Here is a 20,165-nt window from a genome sequence, read left to right as displayed (position 1 = left end):
TATAATCACTAGAAAAAATCATTTTGTAGAAAACAATACGACACCCGACGGGACTCGAACCTGTATCTTCTGGATTCACGCCAGTATGCTTTTCCAAATAAACTACGGGAATCTTACCAAATTACGACGATTGAAACTAGTAGTAAAATTGTTGCATGAATTAAATGTTTATCGTATTGCGTTATAATGTTGGCTATCAGTTTTAGTATATTAATTTAAGGTAGGTAGCAAGTCCGTTAGTACAAGTACGTTATAAAAACTAAATACTGGAGTGATCCGCGACGTCGGTTAGTAATTAAGGAATTATTTGATATTGTATTAATGTATATACTAGCTATAAATAATAATGCAGTTATAAATTAGTAGTGCGTACGCACTTCAAACTTAAATTAAAATCGTGACTCCCAATAAAAGTTAAAAATTATATTATATTTAGTTATAAGTTATAAGTTACTAGAGATGGATTCTAATTGATTTATTTTTTTTACTATTTTATTTGAGTCGTTTTTGTGACCCGGGTTTCGTATTTTGGCATCTTTAGGGACTATGCACACGCATCAATAGTAAATGTATACTGACAACGAAAACAGTGACTTCTCGTTTATTTCACAAACTATTGTGAAAATCGATGCCAAAAATCAAAAATAGAGTCGCAAGAAACGAGTCAAGGAATAGTACAAAAATTAAATTAATTGGAATTTTAAAAGATGAAATTCAAAAACACCTCAAATGTCTAAATATTTCAAAGTATCAGTAGCTCAATTGCTTAAAGCACGCGCATTAAAACAAAAGCATGAAAAGTGTTTGAGTCCCATTTCCAAGTTTATTTTTAAGATTTTTCCAGTATGCTTTAGTTAGGATACTATCATTTTGAATCAATATATTTTTTGTTGATTTAATTTAATAAAACACATTTTTTTAATATGTACTTATTCCACTTTTAATAAATAAATCTGGACCGGTTTCGTTCGCCTCAGGGGGACATTTTTAACTGAATAATATTCAATAGATAGATATTAAATTTATTTATTAAATGTGGAATAATTAGGTACTTAAACATGTGTTTTATTTAATTAAATCAATAGTACAATGCATTTCCACCCTGAATTTATAGTTAACAAAATAAAAGAAATCAATGAATAAATATTTATAAAAAAAATTGCTATTAATTGTTTTGTGTCGGTGGTATCTGAAATATATTATATTTAATCAACTGTCTTCATGTTATATTCTATACAACTTAAAATAACTAAGTTTTTCGTAAATGTATTAAAAATTATACGAATGAAAATTTAATGTTCAGCTGTCGTAAACCGCCGTTTCCGAGGGTACTGTGGGCACATTTATTTATAAAATAGTGGCCGCTCCTCACATTAGGGTCTAATATTTGGTGTCATTATGAAAATTTCAGACTTGACTCTCGCGAAAAACCCTACAGCTAGAAATGCGAGCTTTTTCGCACTACGGCCTCACCACTTGTGGGCCGTTAGAAATTTAAAATATTTAACGAACGCATAAACGTAAATATGAAAATATGTAGTATATTTCTGTAATTTTTGGTGAGTTGTTTATGTTACATTCATAATTAAAAATGATAATAATATATTACCACGTACAAAGTTGGTAGATTTTTAATATCGTAACGTCAAATAATGCAAATATGTAAATTATGTTAATCAAACTAATAATTATGAACTCATTGCATTAGTGATAGTTTAACAAATTAAAAGAAATTAAACATTATCTATTTAATCGTGTCTGGAAACTTGTATGTATGCAGTTCGCCATATCACACACAATTTACCGTGAAATTGTGTATCGGAAATATATGGCCATATATTAAAGACCGTCAAACCTCTTCGGGTCGTATAGTATTGACATAAAATTCATGTCTAAATAAGACACGGTTCTTGTCGGTTTACACTTTACATGAAGCCAGCAGCAAATAAAACCGATATCCTGGATTATTTTTTTGGTTAGGTTAGGTTTTCATACGTGAATTCATGAATTTTGCCAAAATCAGCTATGAAAATTGAAATAATATAATATCTTAGTGCAGTGCAGTGCGTAAGGCGTTGGCCTTCCATCCCGGAGTTCTGGGTTCGATTCCCGGTGAGGTGAAAATATATTTACATAATCTAATATGTAAATTTCTCAAGCCTGGGAGTTTTACTAATATTATTGGGTTTCACTGCATGTTGTGGTGTTTAATAAAGAAACAAATAAAAAAATAAAAATAAGAAATGTTGAATCTAATAAAATTGGAGACCATTTAGTATACGGTCAACTCATTCCGATAGAAAGCTCACGGCAAACTGTGCCACGGTGAAATGTTTTACGTACAATTTACACGTACCTAACCCTATATATTATGGCAATTTAGCTTTTTGTGATAGCAATTGCTGCATTTTTTTAAATTCCGATTTTCTATATTAGTAATGAAGCATATATGAATAGTAATGGAATAGTTTTCAAAAATATGTGAGCAATAGCGTCTCTGTTAATGAAGGTTTAGAACTACGTGGACTCTAGTGTGGGTCAAATAAAACTGGTAATATAAATGTCGTATTGTCAATACTTTGAAAATGCGACTGAAGTTACAATATACGACCATTCTATAGGCACGAAGACGTATTAGTTTCGAATGAAAAATCAAATAGTTATCTCAGAAATATATATATTTAAAAAAAATTCCGCCGGATAAAATTTTAATCTACATCCATTGGATTCCGGATAATGGCTATCGTGCTTTACCAACTTAGCCACCTACGCCCTACGCGAGGATGAGTATAGGTGGGCGTTGTTATATAAATTCTTAAAATAGGGTCCACTTAGTTCATTCGGTGTGCTTCCGTGCTTTATAATATTTTTGTAGATTTTACTTTATTTTTTATACTGTTTTTGTGATTCTGCATAAATATGTATTTCTTCTTTACCCTGTTTAATACTATTTCTTTGTTTTTAAATGAGTCATGTTGTGAACATCTTAAATTTACAATTTGTAATGTTCACCGCATATAAAAATAAATAAATTTGAATTTATTTAAGAAGAAATTAACTAATAAACATAAATGAAGCGCTATTCAAACTTATTGAATATTAGCAACAGCATTCTTAATCTCGTGAATTATTCGTTAAATATATAAAATAGTATATTAAATCAAGTATACGTTATATATATCAAACATGTCATATTTCATGAAGCTATCTTTTTTCAACAAAAATAAATCTCCTGAAAAATTCATACTGGATACAAGCAACAATACACTTGAGGCCTAAGGGAGTGGTGTTATTATTTTTGAGAGGTCGCTTCACTATTCAATAAAAGCGCTCCACTACCCATCCAATATCAATGGGTTATATTTAATATTTATTATTCTAGGGGTACGGGGAGGAACTGATAACCTTTGGGTAGGTATATGAGATTGAAAGTATTTTTGTAGAATGTAGGGATATGCAGTTTTATTATATTTATTTATTTTTCATTATGATCTTTTCAGACTTTTTACTAAGGATTGCATACCTGGTAGAATCCTAGGCTTAATATTTTAAAATTCCGGAATTAAACAAAAATATAAGTATATATAATATAAATATTATATTCCAATTCTAATGGATTTAAGTTTTGTACTATTCCATTTGAGTCGTTTTTTGCGACACGGGTTTCGCATTTAGACATCTTCAGGCGCTTTGTATACTCACCAAAGGCAAACACACACTGACAATGAGCACTCTTAACTCCAACTTATGGATTTAAGGTAAGAGATAATTACAAATAATACAACTTTCAAAATCGACAAAATTTTCACCTGTGGTGCTAACGATATATATGTAGATATCGTTATTACTAGGGAATCCAATCCCGAGCCAAAATTCTGATCCCGGGATTCCAGGATTACAATTTGACAATCCCGGGATCCCGGGACTGGTCCCGGGATTGTCATTTTTTTTCCATTGTTAATATAAAAATTTTATATTTACAAATAACATTGATAAAATCAGTCAAAATAAATCTAGTATAATTTATACTATTTAAGACATTTATTAATAATATTTTATACGTTCAATCTTGGAAATACATAAGTTTAATGGAGTAAATAATATTTTAATATAAATAATAATGTGAATTTAATATGAGATTGCTGTTTCTGATAGTAAAGACTTAATGAATGGGTTAGCGAGATTTAAAATAGTAAAGCAAATCATGGTGTACTTATGGCCTTTCCGCTTCATAAATCTAATTAGTCAGCCAAATATGAAACTGCCGTAAAACGTATGACTTCATGGTAGAATTACTTTGTTAATGCTAAGCATTGTTTTTTTCCAATCTTTCTCATTGTTATTAATTTATGTGAAACAATAAAATAAATCGGCAACTTACACATGGGTATAAATCAAACATCATTCAAACTCAGCTTATTTCTAATGTAGTTATTTGTTAGTAAAAGTATTTTTTCTGTTATATTTTCGTTTTATTTTATTTTCCCTAAAAATATATAAAAAAATCAATCCCGAAAGTTTTGGGATTATGTTCATCAATCCCGGGATTCATAGGTATCGAAAATAGTTCGGGATCCCGGGATTGGAATCCTTAGTTATTACCTATATACAATTTAAGACTAAAAATATGTTTAGCAGGATTTGCAGCATAGGTACTATAATTAATAGAAAATTTTGAGAACCTGCTGCATGGAAAACAGCAACTCAACTAATTGAGATTTTTAGTAACTTCTTTAAACAGGAAGGACGCCACGAGAGAAATAAGTTGGAAAACCACTGGATTGAAGGAAAGATATAATAAAACTGTAAACCTGTCTGAAGTCAGTATTTCTGTATTTTATCTTAAATTTCCCAAAAAACACATACGGCTGAGTAATATTAAAAACAAATTTATATTAATATTTTAGATCCTAAATGTTTTATACGAATTTTTTGCGCGAAATTCCGTCATATTTATATCATATCCATGACTCGAGGTTAGGAGGGGCCGAAAGCCAAATTACAAAAGAAATGGTTTTCGGCGGGAAAACGACGCGGTTTTTTCACGTATTCGATGATCTGCATACTGAATTTGAATTGGAGAATGCTCTGATATGCTTTTGAATGTTTTTTCATTGAAAGGGGGAATTCCCGACGAGTTCGATTATTGTTCCATTTGCATTTATGATAATTTCATTTTCGTAATATAGATATTCTTATGATTCCGTATTATTATTATTGAATTTGAATTTGAATTTGAAATATACATACATGCAATAATAATACATGTTTTGAATTCAATATAATATTATATTTTATATAAATACAAAAATTCATAGATTAAATATTCGAATGAACGACCCATCTTACTATATATATTATTAAATTAGCTGTTCATAAGCATAGTGAACCAAGTTCATTCTGGTTATTTGTGAGTAAGCTAGCTTCAAACATAATATTTGAGTGTTTCCTATTCTGTAAGGGTATAATTTCCTTTACATAATAACTTAAATGTACTAAAAATAACATTTCAGAATTTCAATTACATCCTTACATAATTAGAAATACTCAAATATTATGTTTGAACCCAGCTTACCCAAAAATAACCAGAATGGACTTGGTTCACTATTCTTGTGAACCACTCAAATGTTTTCTGAGTTTTGAGACATTTTAGCCATTCCCGGGGTATGCTTTGATTACAGTAGCTGAGATCGGTCATCACTTGACTGATAAAATAGGTGAGTGTCGTTCAATTGAGTACCTGAGACAGCGAATAGCCGTAAAATACTCTTGAGGTATCCAGGGGACTGGAATATACTTAGGGAAACCCAGTACATCAATAGTTTTATAAATATTATTTTATTGGTGGACTGACTCACTGACTCATTGACTGAGTGTAATAGGGTGTTCATCCAAAATTTTCGAATGCGATTTTACGCCAGATATATAATACGCCCGTATAATTGCGTTCATCCAAATTTAGTACATAAGCATCTCGCCGAACCCGAACACCTAATGCCCCTCTACCATAAGTTTAGCGAACCGATTGCTAAATTCGGCAGAGTCCATTTTTGACAGATCGCAACTGACAGCCCGCGTTTGTTGATAATTGTCATAAGTACTTGTTTTCTTCCGTATTTCATTATGATTCAGTTAATTATTTTAATTATTGTCTAATGGTACTATCTATTTTACAATTGATTCTATAATTGGTGCTTCATTTTATTCAATCATGAATGCTTTATTTATAGGTAGTAAACTTTGCTTTCGTAGATAAAGCTAATCTACAATGCCGCAAATTTCGTAAAAGAGGCGACGCTTTCAAATTTAAGAGTCTCGTTAGTAAATACACATCAGACGCAGATTCATGAAATCAAATAAATACAAGTAATATAATATTTTGAACTCAATTCACATGATTATGCTGGAATCGATTTATGCATAATAATTATATGGTAGGTAGGTATACTATCACGATAACCATTTACTTTCATTTGTTTATATTGTAATGATTATTTATTCAATAACGTTTATTCGGCATTCGGATTATCCGGCCATAATGTAGTGTTAATCGAAAAATAAAAGAAATAATATGAAAGTAAATGTAAAAGCGAGTTCAAAATATATGGACCACTAGGGATATCTAGCGGCAAAATGTGAGAAATTGTCATTTATTTGACAGTTAAGTGCCCATAGACATCAAAAACTGACCATAGAGAAAAAATATTTTTCTGTTTTAATATAAAGAATACTTGTTTCAAATAGGCGCGCATGTACAAACACCGTTATTTGAATAGAGCATAATGGAACACGGCGGCGCCCGTATATACAAATCCGAAGCTAAGTGGGTGAACAATCGACAAGTTTTATTACGGCAATAAACGGTTTCGGCGTAAGGTGAGACCGTCATAAACCATTCGGTTCGGCTTATTTCCATGGAAACCCTATAAGACTAATTGAATGACTCAACTTTAAAAAAATCTCTGTTATGTAAGTAAAGGAAGCCTGAAGAGTGGGTGGGTGGGTCTTATATATACCGGGGTCCGAGGCAGTCAGCATCGCACTACCAGTGCCAGGGAACTCAGAAATAATGGAAACTGAAATACCTAAGAGAGTGGAGTAGCAGGTAACCGATCTCGAGTATGGAAGAATATAGGATAAACTTAAACACATGTAAAGAATACGCTTGTCCTTCGTTCTGACAACTGCTCACGGCTTATGCACTGAGGCTCATTTAATATTGGTGTATTTGCAAGTTGCATACACACTATTGCATGTCTATAATGTGTGGCTCATTTTCGTAGGACACTCACACATTCAAAACCCTGCGTCAAAATGTAGTATATTGCGGTATAGCCCATTGGAATTATATTTTTAATAATTTATTAGCAGTGCATTGCGTGATTGCTTGCGATGGGCGACTGCTTGTCAATCGATAGACACGGCAACAAAAGAAGAATAAGAAAAATATTATCATTTTTAATTAGGTGAAATGTAAAGTTGTCAGAACTCTTTCAGAATAGTCTTTACCATCACCCCACGATGGCCAAGAGGCTTCAGCGTCGGCTTATGATCTCGTGGGCCCTAGGTTCGAATCCTGGGTTTGGCAATATTGTTTTTCAATTTGTGTATGAGTCAGAGTATGGACCTAATAGGTTGAGCAATTGGCTGACATCCATTTCTCATGTTAATACAAACCTCTATATTATGATTGTATTAGGATCGGACATGGTCGGGATTTTTTTTTATAAAAAATCCTTTTTTCAGATCTCTAATATATTCATTAATATAAATAAAAAGTTCTCGCAAACTTGTACATTTTTCTGCGTGTGACTGTAGGTTACTCTCAACTAAAGAAGATCGTAAACAATAATGCTTCATTCATTTTCAGGCGCCTTGACAAGCAAACTCTGCGTTGCCTTGAAAACTTTTGATCTTTGCTCACGGCTTGACGTTAAGTAATTTAATTATACAACAATAATAACAGTTATTATTGCGATAAGTAAATATCTCGAGAGATTTCGCAGACACTTGTGGCTTGACATGAATACTTAAGGCTTATCCTTGACGGGCCTTCAGTCAATGTCAACTGAGACCATCAACATCATACACGCTAATTAGGTATTAAGTGTTAATGTAACGTTATCTCTCTATTAATAGTATCAAACGCAGATATCACAGTGGGAATGCGGATTCAGATACTCCATCGTGAATAATCCAAACTAGCAGAGCACTCAGGGGTGGACTTACCGCTAAGAGTATAAGGGCGTGCTTGAGTAAAGACCCCGCATTAACAAGGGGCATCCAAATTTAAAACAAATAATTACAAGATAAAAAGAACTTTTTAAATTCAATGTTTTTAAATTTTCTGTTGAATCATATAAACTTGACTTGACTAGCTTAAACGATCAAAAAAATTTTTACTTGATAAAAATAGCACTGAAATGTCATTTTGACATTTCATATTGATTTCCATAGTAACGAACGTATATATTAATAATTTAGTTGCTAGTGGAATAGTGGATTAGATTACGGATTTTTATTTATTTAGAAAAGAGTATTACGGCATTACAGCGATTGACCAATGCGCCATAATACATAATAAATACAATATTATAAAAATATCTGAATTACAAATAACAAAAAAGTAGAAAAGACAGAATGTGTTTATGTAAATATTAAAGATACATGATAATATATACAATTATAAATTTAACATATTTAACACGTCCACAAACAATATGTAGTTAATAAAAAATAAATCAACCTTTATGGTGCCATCAAATAAGTTAATCGCACGATACACAGCATCATGAAACATAACATCTGTCCTGCGACGAGGTATCTTGAAGACCATAGAGTTACGAGTGATATTGGTGGGAACATGAAAATTAATATTTGCCAGTATATACGGATTGTAAATGAACCCACGAAGAAGTAAAAAGAAATGCTTTAAAAGAGCAACCACTACACAGAGACATGGATTGCATTGATAGCATTCCCAGAAGAAAACGAGTCGGGAAATTCATTTTATTATCATTTTCATAAGGAAAGAACCCGTATATTCTTAAGTAGAGAAATCTATTGTGGACTCGATCCAACTTAATTGTGTGGATTTCTTCCGAAATAACTTATCATACAAAACAGAATTAACTGAAAATGAATTCAGTTCTACTTAAAGATGGCTAAAAGTATTTAAAAAAGGCGTTGGCATCATTTTCTGATATATTCTCAAAGTTTCAAATGTCTAGCTAGTCGGGAAATCAGTTAAAAATCGATTGCAAGATTCGTACTGGATAGACAATCGCCGGACAAATAAGAATACGACCTAATAAAAATGTTGTAAAATAATTGTTTCCTAAAAATATAAAAGGCTATGTACTGTTTAGCTATAGAATGGCTAACAATAAACGACAAATTGAGAGGAAATGCGTTTTATATTTTAATGATCAAGACATACAGCGTACAGTTTTAAAAAAAATATTCTATAAATTACAGAAGGCGATATCTGTAAGTAGTAAAAAATATCTAATCGTTATCTCACTCCCCCTGGCACATGGCGCTTCTCAGAATGGCTTACAGTACAAGGTACTATTTTTTATATTTATAAAATTACTTAAATATACCCTTATATTGGTTTAAATCTCAGGTATCTTTTTCGTAAAAGGCGTCAAAACCAGTTCCAGTCTAAGTTCTATCCGAAGCGGATCAATTTAGTGGGTGTTATTGTATCCATTTAATAATATGTAGTAATTAATATACTCAATAGATTTATTAAAAGACATTAAGTATTTAACCAATGTGTGGTCCCAGTTTTTATGTATGCATGTGAACAGTGTGGACCCTTAATATAAGAAAAATACAAAAATTATGCGTTGACGGCTCAACGTTTGACAACTAAAATCAAACGACAATCATCTGCTTATGAACATACATATAGTTTTTTATTGATCAACTGAGTTTATCTCAGTACAACCTTTTCGTTAAAATTATGAGTCACCATTACTGATAGTCAAGTTGATAATGTGATTTTATTGTATGTGAAATGTCACACTCAAATTGAACCACTGCAGTCAACAAGGTGTAGTAGTCTTTAAAAGCATTATAGGGGGCAACGAGGTTTATTTTACATTTTTAAATCTATACAAAGTAGTATTATGGTTTCTGCATTCATAAATCGACCAAATAAGGTGCTTTTTGTTCCCAAAAGACACAAGGCTAGAAAAATATATTGACGACGGCAGAAATTCAAAATTTAAAAAAGTAGTTCTATTGTATACAAACCACAACAACCACTAATTTTCAAAAGAGTCCTTGAAGCGCCTGGTTTATTTTTTGTATAAAAACCCAATTTCTAGCCTGAACATGACCTGACATGATTGTGTATTTTCGTTACATTCGGGTAATTTTTTTTTTATTTAATTGTTTAATAACTCATACAAATGTATATCCGCACGAACAACTGCATTTTATTTGTGTGATTACAAGTTTATTAGATTTTAGTTGATCAAAAAAATCGAATAGTCTGAACTCGCCTTTAGTTAGATAATAAATTTGTTAAATTAATTTTCAATCATAGTACCTAGGTAATGTATTATACGCATAATTATTTTTTTTTATTTATATAACAGGCCATGCGGCCCAATGCCAGTACCCAATGAAACAGTTACCTTACACATATTGTATTATGTTGGTCACAGTATAACATGTAGTATAGATAAAACCAAAAATAGGGAATCCGACTTTTTGATGCAATGCACACCCCGTGACCGGTGATTTTAAAAATGGCCGATGAGATTTCGCTTTGGATGACGCCATCAATGTTCGGGTTATATTGGAAATCCCGCGAAGGTGCCGCTCTTAAATTTAACGAGGCATTTTTGCTTCACGGTCTGTTTACTGGATGTTGCAGAAACCCCTCGGCCGACCTGCGGGTAGGTACCTACTTCAGAACCACGGCTTGCTATTATATCAGTACAAAATACTCTTTTACACAGAATAGTATTAAAAATAATATACTTTTTGAAACCTATTCACAAAAGTTTATTAAAGTAAAAGTATGGACCTACTGCAATGTTTTCTTTTTGAATTATTTTTTGTAAACTGAAACTCAAAATTTTAATCTTTATCTATTTATTAATAGTATGATAATATTACCATTATGCCTATAAGAGAAAATTTGAATAATGCAATTTTGTACAGATATTATTTATTTTAAATATTATAATATACCTAATACAAAGATATTTTAATTTTTAAGAAAATTCGATATTTTTAAAAAATTAGTTAAAATTATAATTTTTTTTTAAATGTTTAAGGAGAAAAAAATAATCAAACTAGGTGCATTTAAGTGATAAAATACGATGTGTTAATAAAATTCAGACCCCCAAAAATTGATATCCCTCAGTGGTCATTGCTAGCATACCGCATCTCAAGTCGAGAATTTTTTTCTTTGGCTAAAAATTTCCTTAATTTCACCATATTATGTAATTCGACATTAGAAAGGAAAAGGAACGTAACCGTCAGTTTTTTTCAAAATATGTTTTATTGCATAATACTGTTGTATACGACTAAAGAAGTCATGCTGTGTTCAAAGTATAAAAGCTGCGAATGCCAATTTATTATTTAAATTTAGCTAGTAATTAAAAAAAATAAGTAACATGAGAAAATGACTAAAATTTTAATTAATATCTATATTTTTTTTAAAACCAGATTAAGGATATAAAAACCAAAATATTAATTATCATGCACTTAAGTATATGTATATCTTATATTTTTACTTTGACCGAAAACCATTACAAAAAGTATTTGTGACCCCTGTAAAATTTGATTTGTGTGGATTACGCCTTTTTTCTTATCCAGAGTTGAATGAAAAACACCAATTAATGCAGTAACCATATTTTTTTTATTTTTCCAGTTGACATTGTATCATTATAATATATATTTGTCTTGATTTAGCTATATATCTGTCCGTAACGCATGAGAGAAAACATATTAAATATATAACTGTTTCGGAGACAGCGAGATAGGGAGAAGGCATATTAAAATGAATAATGTGAGAGAAAACATTCACACAAACGTAAACACAAAATTTTAAAAATTAACAAATAAGTAATTCAACGAATCAATTGTTTTATACAACTGGTCGTAAAATAAAACATCAGAATAGTTTGACAGATGCTAACCATACAGTATTTTTTTTCTAATAGACTGATATTTATTTGTATGGGTTGTATATATAAATGTCACATCGTCACGGTACAGCACATCAATGAATAAATTTATCATTATTCCACTTTTCTGTCAAAATCACCGTTGACCCATGTTGACTACTACATTTCTGACTCCGATTCAGTTATGGATCATAAAACATCGTTCCGCCATTTAGTTTTACAAGAAAGTTGACGAGCTGTATATAAAAAATCATACAATCACTAAATGTGCTTTCTCAGACACTTTTGTAATGTATTGAAAAATATATTATATAAACAGAAAGAAAAATATCAATGGTGTTTTCATTTTTTCAGTCAATTACATTCACTTGGTATTCATACAATCATTTACTACATCTATTTGGCCACGCTCTATATAATAATTATAGTAATAGTTCCTTAGAAACCAAAATCATGCGATCGATAGTTGAGAAGGTAAGACGTAATTAGGCTTCTCGCCAAGTTTGATATTCACAACAGTCACTCTTTGAAATGTTTTCATTAAACGAAATAACTATATTAATATTCTAATAAATTTAAGTTTTGTACTATTCCATTTGAGTCATTTTTGGCGACCCGGGTTTCGCCTTTCGGCATCTTCAGGCACTGTATACACTCACCAAAAGGCAAATAAACACTGACCACGAATACTATTAACTCTAACTTATATAACCAATCAATACAATAAAATAGGTAAAAACTGCATTACCTAACTATCAAATCAAGGGTCACAATAAAAATTATAACAAACAAATTATGAATAGTTAAAGAGTTAATAAAAACCCCCTATCTTTTTAATAATATTAATACACTCGATAAACATATTATCATAATCGTCAAACCTAATAGTAGATTATTAGTATTGATAAACAATAAAAATACTACACTCAAGAATTGTATAATCGTACATTCTAGGAACAATGATAACTTATTGGAATCAGTCTTTAAAAGGTATTAGTTTAACAATAATTAATATTCAATAATATTATTACACGATACCTACTTTTTTATAATATTATTTTTGAAATTCAATTAAATTAAAATTCCATCAAGTACCATCGGTCGATAGTATTAATACAGTATTAATATGTTTAATATAAAAGTAGTATCGTACATTCTTTAACACTATCATTACTGCAATTTCACCTTAGTATACACAACATAATTATACTGCAAATATTTCAGGATGTATACTATATTTTTTCAGCTATACATATAACATCAATACTAATTAAAAATGTTATAATTTTCAAAACCGATAGTCTTATCTAGTAAATAAATGCATACAGTTAATTGATATTCATCAGATTTCATTTACCTGTCATAAATTATAAATGCACATTGCAAAAACAGTGCATCTATAGATATAAAATATATACGACAAAGAAAGAAACTCAATTGTGAGAAAGAGATATGAAAATAAGGCGTGAGATCAATAATTATTACAGTGTTTATAACTTGTTGGCTGCAAGAATGCATAGAAATACTAGTCAGTCTCGTATGGTAACCCAAGGTGAAATCACCGAAACGGACGGAAATTATAAACATCGTAAAGTTAAAGATAATTATAATATTATATTATAATTTATAACGCACTTACCTAAAAACTACAAAATTGTGTATATAATATCTCAATATATAAATAATGGTGAGAGGCCCCTTTTCTTTTGATCTACTTAGTTACGATATTGATTAAACATATAGAAAGAAATGCTCAAGTCAGTCTAACTGACTGTTGGACCCATGGGACCGCTCGACTTGGTCACCACAAAGGCTAACTATATTGCTAGCTTTATTGTTTGAATAATAATATATATTACTAGCTGACCCGGCAAACGTTGTTCTGCCATATAAATTATTTCTAGTGAATATTTTGGTTGTTAAATAAAAAATAACGAATGTATCGTAAGTGTGTGGGGTGGGATCTATGACAGAAAGAGGAATAGAGCGCTGTAGACGATGACCGCCGATAAAAACAAAAAAACATCAACCATTCATTTTCTAAATTCAAAATGAGTAATGATGTTCATAATGAATGAATTACCTGTGACAGGATCTCGTTGTTTAATATTTATGCAATATCCGTCTTGTCCCTTCCAGAAAATTAGCGGATATTGGAGAGCGTCGTATGAACGGTGTGTGTCAGCGATGAACTCCAGATTATTGTTTCTTCTTCGAATCACAATTTCTCGCGTCCATGTGCGGTCGCCAACCATGATTCCAGCAATGTCGTCAACAACAGGCACATTGAATCGACGCACATGCTCTCCAGCTGGTGTTTTATCAGTATTGATGACAATAGCGTGATTGTCTCTTTGCAATTCGTGCATGCGTGCTTTGAAGAATTTCAATAATTCATTGTGCTCATTCAACAGGGCGTCCAGTTCGCCGACGATGCGCCTGGCATTAGGCGAATTGAGGCTATTGTAGCCGCAACGTGCATCCACATGATTGATGTCCTCACCGCCCATGAAGTAGATTTGTAAAAATTTATGTAGTTCGTTTGGCATTGGCAGCAATGAGCCTACTTTGTGATATACCTGGCCTTTGATTTTGAACGTAGAATGGAATTGTTGACCATTTGCCGCAGTATTGTGAACTATTTCTGTTGCTCCGAACGAAGTCATTTGGAAGCATGAATTGAATGTGCGAATGGAACCGTGCCGATGAGCAAGCCGTTCAATGGTTCTGGCGGTATCTCAATTTCTGGTAGTTGCACTTTTCCTGATGCGCAACACATCCCGGCTGACTCATGTTTGAATTTGAGCGCATGACAATGGGGACATTCTTTGTCCATAGCACCAATCAGCACTTTCGGATGAGCGGAATATTCAATATCTGGCTCATACTCGAATGCGAGACGAAGGAACGAAGCGGATGTAAATGTTCGATGTACTTGTTGGCGTTGTCGGTCATTTGCTCTGCATGTGTTAACTACGAACCGGCGCGCTTGGCTCCGTTCCAATTGTCGTTGTTGATTTCGTTCAGCTCGTACCTCTTGTGATTGAGATGCACGCAATTTCGACATGCTTACACGCACATTTTTGTTATCTTGTTGGATTTGTTCGTCTGTTCTTTCTGCTCTACTATTTTGCATGTTTGTTGCTTTATTCGTTCGACGGCCCAAATGGCCCCCCTTTCGTCTTGCTGGCATTGTGACTTTGATACACGCACATAAAAATAGATAAAATAAAATAAATCGTACAAAATTTTGCACGCACTGCGTTGTGATATGCCGAATGAAATGTCGAAATGACGCGACGCTTCTCTTGAATTCTTCTCGGATGTAGCGCCATCTGTCATTCAACAACATAAATAATTTCGTTCTGTTTGAAATACGAACGACGGTTAAACTTGTTCATACAAAAATAATAAAATCGCGATTAAAAAATGGGAAGGTGTGGGTAGGAGAGTAAAAATTTGGGGTTATAGGTATTTTTTTATTCCAAATAATAAAAAAAATACAAAAAAAATTTGTCAAAAAATTAAAAGAATTTTTTTCTGGATAGAGATACCCTAATCACCTAGCGGTATGAAATATACTTGTTGGCCTATTTTCATACCTACCAAATATACATAAAATAATTCATAAAAATCATTTGAGCCATTTCGGAGGAGTTCGACCACAAACATCGTGACACGAGATTTTTATATATATTGAGATTATGTATTAATAATTAATATTTTTTTTTAGTTTACCATGGGGAATTTTTCTTAAAAATTCTTTTCTATCTTCTTTCGACCATATCCGATCCTAATAGGATCATATGGGCCTCCGCAGAGTGGAGGTTTGTATTAACAGATTTTATTTTTACGAGAAATGGATGTCAGCCATTTGCTCAACCTATTAGGTCCATCATAATCTGACTCATACACAAAATGAAAAACAATATGTGTACTTGCCAGACCCAGGATTCGAACCTGGTACCCTCGACACTATAGACTGGCGCTTAAGCTACGCAGCCATCGTGGGTGTAGTCACAGTAAAATTGGGAATGGGACAAATGGTCCGAAGGAAAATTGGGCGCCGCACTATCGATTGAAATAAAATAATTTCGTACAGAGTACAGAATACAGAAAGTAGACGAGGAATTTTAATCAGTTTCTATCTATTATATCTCATTTTGTTCTTAATATAATGTTTTTTATTGCAGGTCCAGAATTATCATGCCTGCGGCTTTATATAAAAATAACAGATTTCTCTTCTCGTTAGACCTTAAAAATAATGTGAAGAAGTAAATCATTATTTACGTAAGTTTTAAAAAATATTATAATTATAATTTCAATGTAAAAATTAATATTAGATAAATATATTTTTAAAGTACTACCTATAACTCACGAACGTTTATTTATTTTCAAATTTCTATATTTCGAATGCCAGTTTATAATATGTACGTGGTTTTAAAACTCACAAATCCCATTTTGATTTAAACTTAATTTTGTATTAAATACGCTAGTAGGTAATTATTATCGAATTTAATACCCATGTACACATAGCAAGTCTAATCATTTAGAAATCAATCTTAAATAAGGTTTATATATATTTTAAGATTGCATTATGATGGTATTACTTTGCGTTAGCGAGTCATGACACCTAACGAAGGCTGAGAGCAACCGTATATTGAGCTTTGAGAACAAAATATGCTTACAACAGTTAATGGGTGTACTATGGTATAATTTTAGAGTAGGTATTTTAAATATAATAGGACAGACCATGCAACTCCTTATGACATTGAAATCAAATAAGCGACGTTGAATTTGGCTTGGCCACGTGCTTTGGAAAATTTCGACGAAGCCTACCTGTTCTTTCCCAAAGCACTTAATACCATGCTACCTACAGTAGATCTGCAGGATACTGATATAACCTAGAAGGCTGGCGAGCAATTTGAATCCTTGAAAATATAGCGTGGTATCCATTTAGTCAACTCAATGGAGTAGAAGGCTCGGTCAAAGAAGAGATTTTCAAAATAGAAGAACAATGATGCGATGATTCCAAATACATAATATTTCCCTAAGTGCCTTTCATAAACTTTTAACTGTTTCATAGGCGTCGTACCTTCCACTGCCATATTTCTTCAATTGCATTTATAATACATTTAAAAGTGTAATTAAAATTCTCTTTTAGATTTAATTAACAGTATCGTATCTAATAGTAAACGTTTTAAATAGAATGAATTTAGCTAAATTTAATGTAAATGATCTCATGGTTAAAACTGGTACTATTATTTCGGCTCTGTGTACAGATTACAAGCAAGTTGCAATGAAAAGCTCGCAAAAGTCCAGGCCTCTTTGTGGCAGTAGCTTTCACCATTCATGCACAGAGTGTTTGTACAACCATTCTATTCCAAAGCTCGCTATATGCCGAAAGCTTTGATCTCCTTTCTATTGGCAAAAATTCGTGAAAAAAATAAACCATCTACTTTTGTTCTGGAGCTTACAGATCGACTAAAGTTTTTTTTTATACGGAAGCTTTATTAGTACTGCAGCGCCATTGTGCCGTATGAAAAATTCAAATATAAGTAAACAAAAACAAAATGAAATATTCATGGCTTAGTAAATATTTATTTATTCTTCCTTATACATTTCAAATAAATGAACCAAAAGTCAACATCAAAAAATTCACAATTTAATTAAAACTAAGTATCATCGAATAATATAAATTGCATTGTTTCTTCATTTTTCATTTATTTACTGTTAAAAACCTACGTTCGTAAAAATGATTGTTCATTTTATGTTTAAATGATTTTTACAACTGTAACAATTTAACTCTCCAAACACACATGTCGTAATTATACTTAAATTTTGTGAGTAATCATATTTGAATATGTTTAAACTATTATTTGCATAAATTTTATTTCAATGGTGGTTTGAGTTACCCCATCTCCACCCGCCATATATACGCAGCCGCGATTTGTGCACGGCCGCCTTCCATGATTTTAGTGTCACACTTTTTTGTCCCGGAACGGAGCTGCACGGGACTGACGTATCAACCGTGCACCTTAGTGATTAAAGAAATAGTTTTAAAAAAATAAAAAGAATTTTGACTTGCTCTTCCATCGTTTATCTTTAATAACATGAAGTGTCCTCTGTATGTGAGTCAGTTGTTAATTAGGGTGCTGTTCGGTTACACGGAATACAGCGGAAAACACATTTTAAAAATACCTTATATACTGGATTATTTGTTAGTTTGGGTTAGTTTGGGTTAGTTTAGGTTAGGTTAGGGTGAGTTAGGTTAGGATAGGTTAGGTTTGGTTAGGTTAGGTTAGTTTAAACTAACAAATAATCCAGTTTATCGGGTATTTTCAAAATGTGTTTTCCGCTGTACTCCGTATAACACAACAGTACCTTAATTAGCTATTGGGAAGGTAACATAATATATATACATATGCACTTTTACATAAAATCGGTTGATCAACGTAAAATTCTGTATTAGAATAAGATACAACGTTACTGAACGTTAAAACTTAAAAAAATTGCAGATGGTGAAGATACTATGAAAAAGTCGTGTGTCTTAATTTTGCTAATTGCCTTCATTTCAGCTAATACATACTTTATATTGATAGCGCAGAATTGATAAATTGTATGATTATTTATTTAGGCATTATCGGTAAAACAAACAACTAATACTGAAAATGAAATATTCATAATTAGAGATCTGTAGTAATGTTTTCCAAACCGTATTTTTTGTATTAATATACTATCTTCTCAGACAGTTAATAAATTAATTATAAGTAAGATAACCTAGATTAACACGTATACTGTCAAAAATTTATATTCCCAAACACGAAAGTTTTACGTAAAAAACCTCGCGTTAAGAAATAACGCAGAAAATCAAAAAATTAACGCTCGCAAAGTTTATTATATAAAAAAGTGAAAGTCGAAACTCACCTCCCCCAGTGGGCAGCGAAGTCGACGCCAGGACGTAGTAATATTGGAAGATTATCGCGAAGAAGATCCTAAGTCTCGTCAGGCCAAAGATAGGGGTTGATGACGTCACGGGGTGTGACCATCTCCTCTTCCGGGTTGCCATGGCGACGGCCTTTTGATATATTACCTACTTTACACACATTAAAAAAAACTGACGCGAAATCACACGGATTTTGATTACCTAACACGCGAACTTTTCACTGAATAACTTTTTATTACATCATAATACAAACAGATTTGTTATTTAAAGATACAGTAGTTTTTCACAGCAAAAAAATAATTATCTAACAACGGTTTAGAACACACCCAATTAATTCTTATATTTTTTTTAAATTACTGTAGTTTTTTTGTTATAAGTAAATTAGTTAATTTTAAACTACGATTATTTATTTTATAAAAAAATTTATGCCTTGTGTTAATAATATTCAATGTGTCAGCTGTATTTGTAAGCGGGAAATTTTTACTTCAATGTAATAACGCGGTTTTCTACCGTATTAAAGTTTTGTACTTTGTTTTTGTTGTTTACATTAACTTTATTTATTAACTGTTAAGTGAGTTTCACCAATAAATTAGCAAATTTATCATTAATATTGTTTTATATAAATATTTAAAAGTTATTTAAGCCACCGCGGCTGGTACACGATTCTTTCGTCGGCGCAATTTTCCAAAGCGCGAAGTTTCCCACAAAACTTTCAGCCATACATTTTCCTTAATTAATTCCAGTAGGTTACGCGGGCCAGAAATTCTGCTCAATAACACTGTGTTTCATATTTATGATTTCGGCCTGTGTCTGGATGATTGATGGGGTTTTTTCTCTTTCTCGCTCTCTCTCTCTTTTAAGCAGTGACCTCGATTTTGTAGTGGTTCTTTTGCCTGCAAAAATAGAAGAAAACACAATGTTAGAACCGCTCACATGTTTAATACTCACGAACGTTTACAATATTTCTCTAACCCTTAAAGCATGGTGGAACCTTTCTGCAATAATTTGTATTATTCATAATATTTTTTTGTCATGAAAAATTAATTAAAATCTTACAGTTCTCTGCA

At 31.9% G+C, this 20,165-nt stretch overlaps 1 protein-coding gene across 2 annotated transcripts in view; it reads right to left on the bottom strand.

Moving 5' to 3' along the window:
• The window catches only part of LOC147072910 (protein amalgam-like), a 1,013,334-nt gene that overhangs the window by 912,726 nt on the left and 80,443 nt on the right, over window positions 1-20,165 (bottom strand). Inside the window, exon 2 of one of the 2 annotated variants that reach the window (XM_085945913.1) lies at window positions 19,080-19,991. In XM_085945913.1, the coding sequence (XP_085802039.1) occupies window positions 19,080-19,221 (142 nt within the window). In that variant the 5' untranslated portion in view covers window positions 19,222-19,991. Of the gene's footprint in view, window positions 1-19,079; window positions 19,992-20,165 lie in introns of those variants that run through there. The other variant, XM_085945914.1, reaches the window with a different exon arrangement.

Source organism: Rhyacophila brunnea, unplaced genomic scaffold, assembly GCF_057557595.1.
Source record: "Rhyacophila brunnea isolate RB1 unplaced genomic scaffold, BYU_Rbru_1.0 scaffold_19, whole genome shotgun sequence".
Lineage (NCBI taxonomy): Eukaryota > Metazoa > Arthropoda > Insecta > Trichoptera > Rhyacophilidae > Rhyacophila > Rhyacophila brunnea.
Note: the sequence above shows the minus strand (reverse complement) of the source record. Positions and strands in the feature narration are given on the sequence as shown.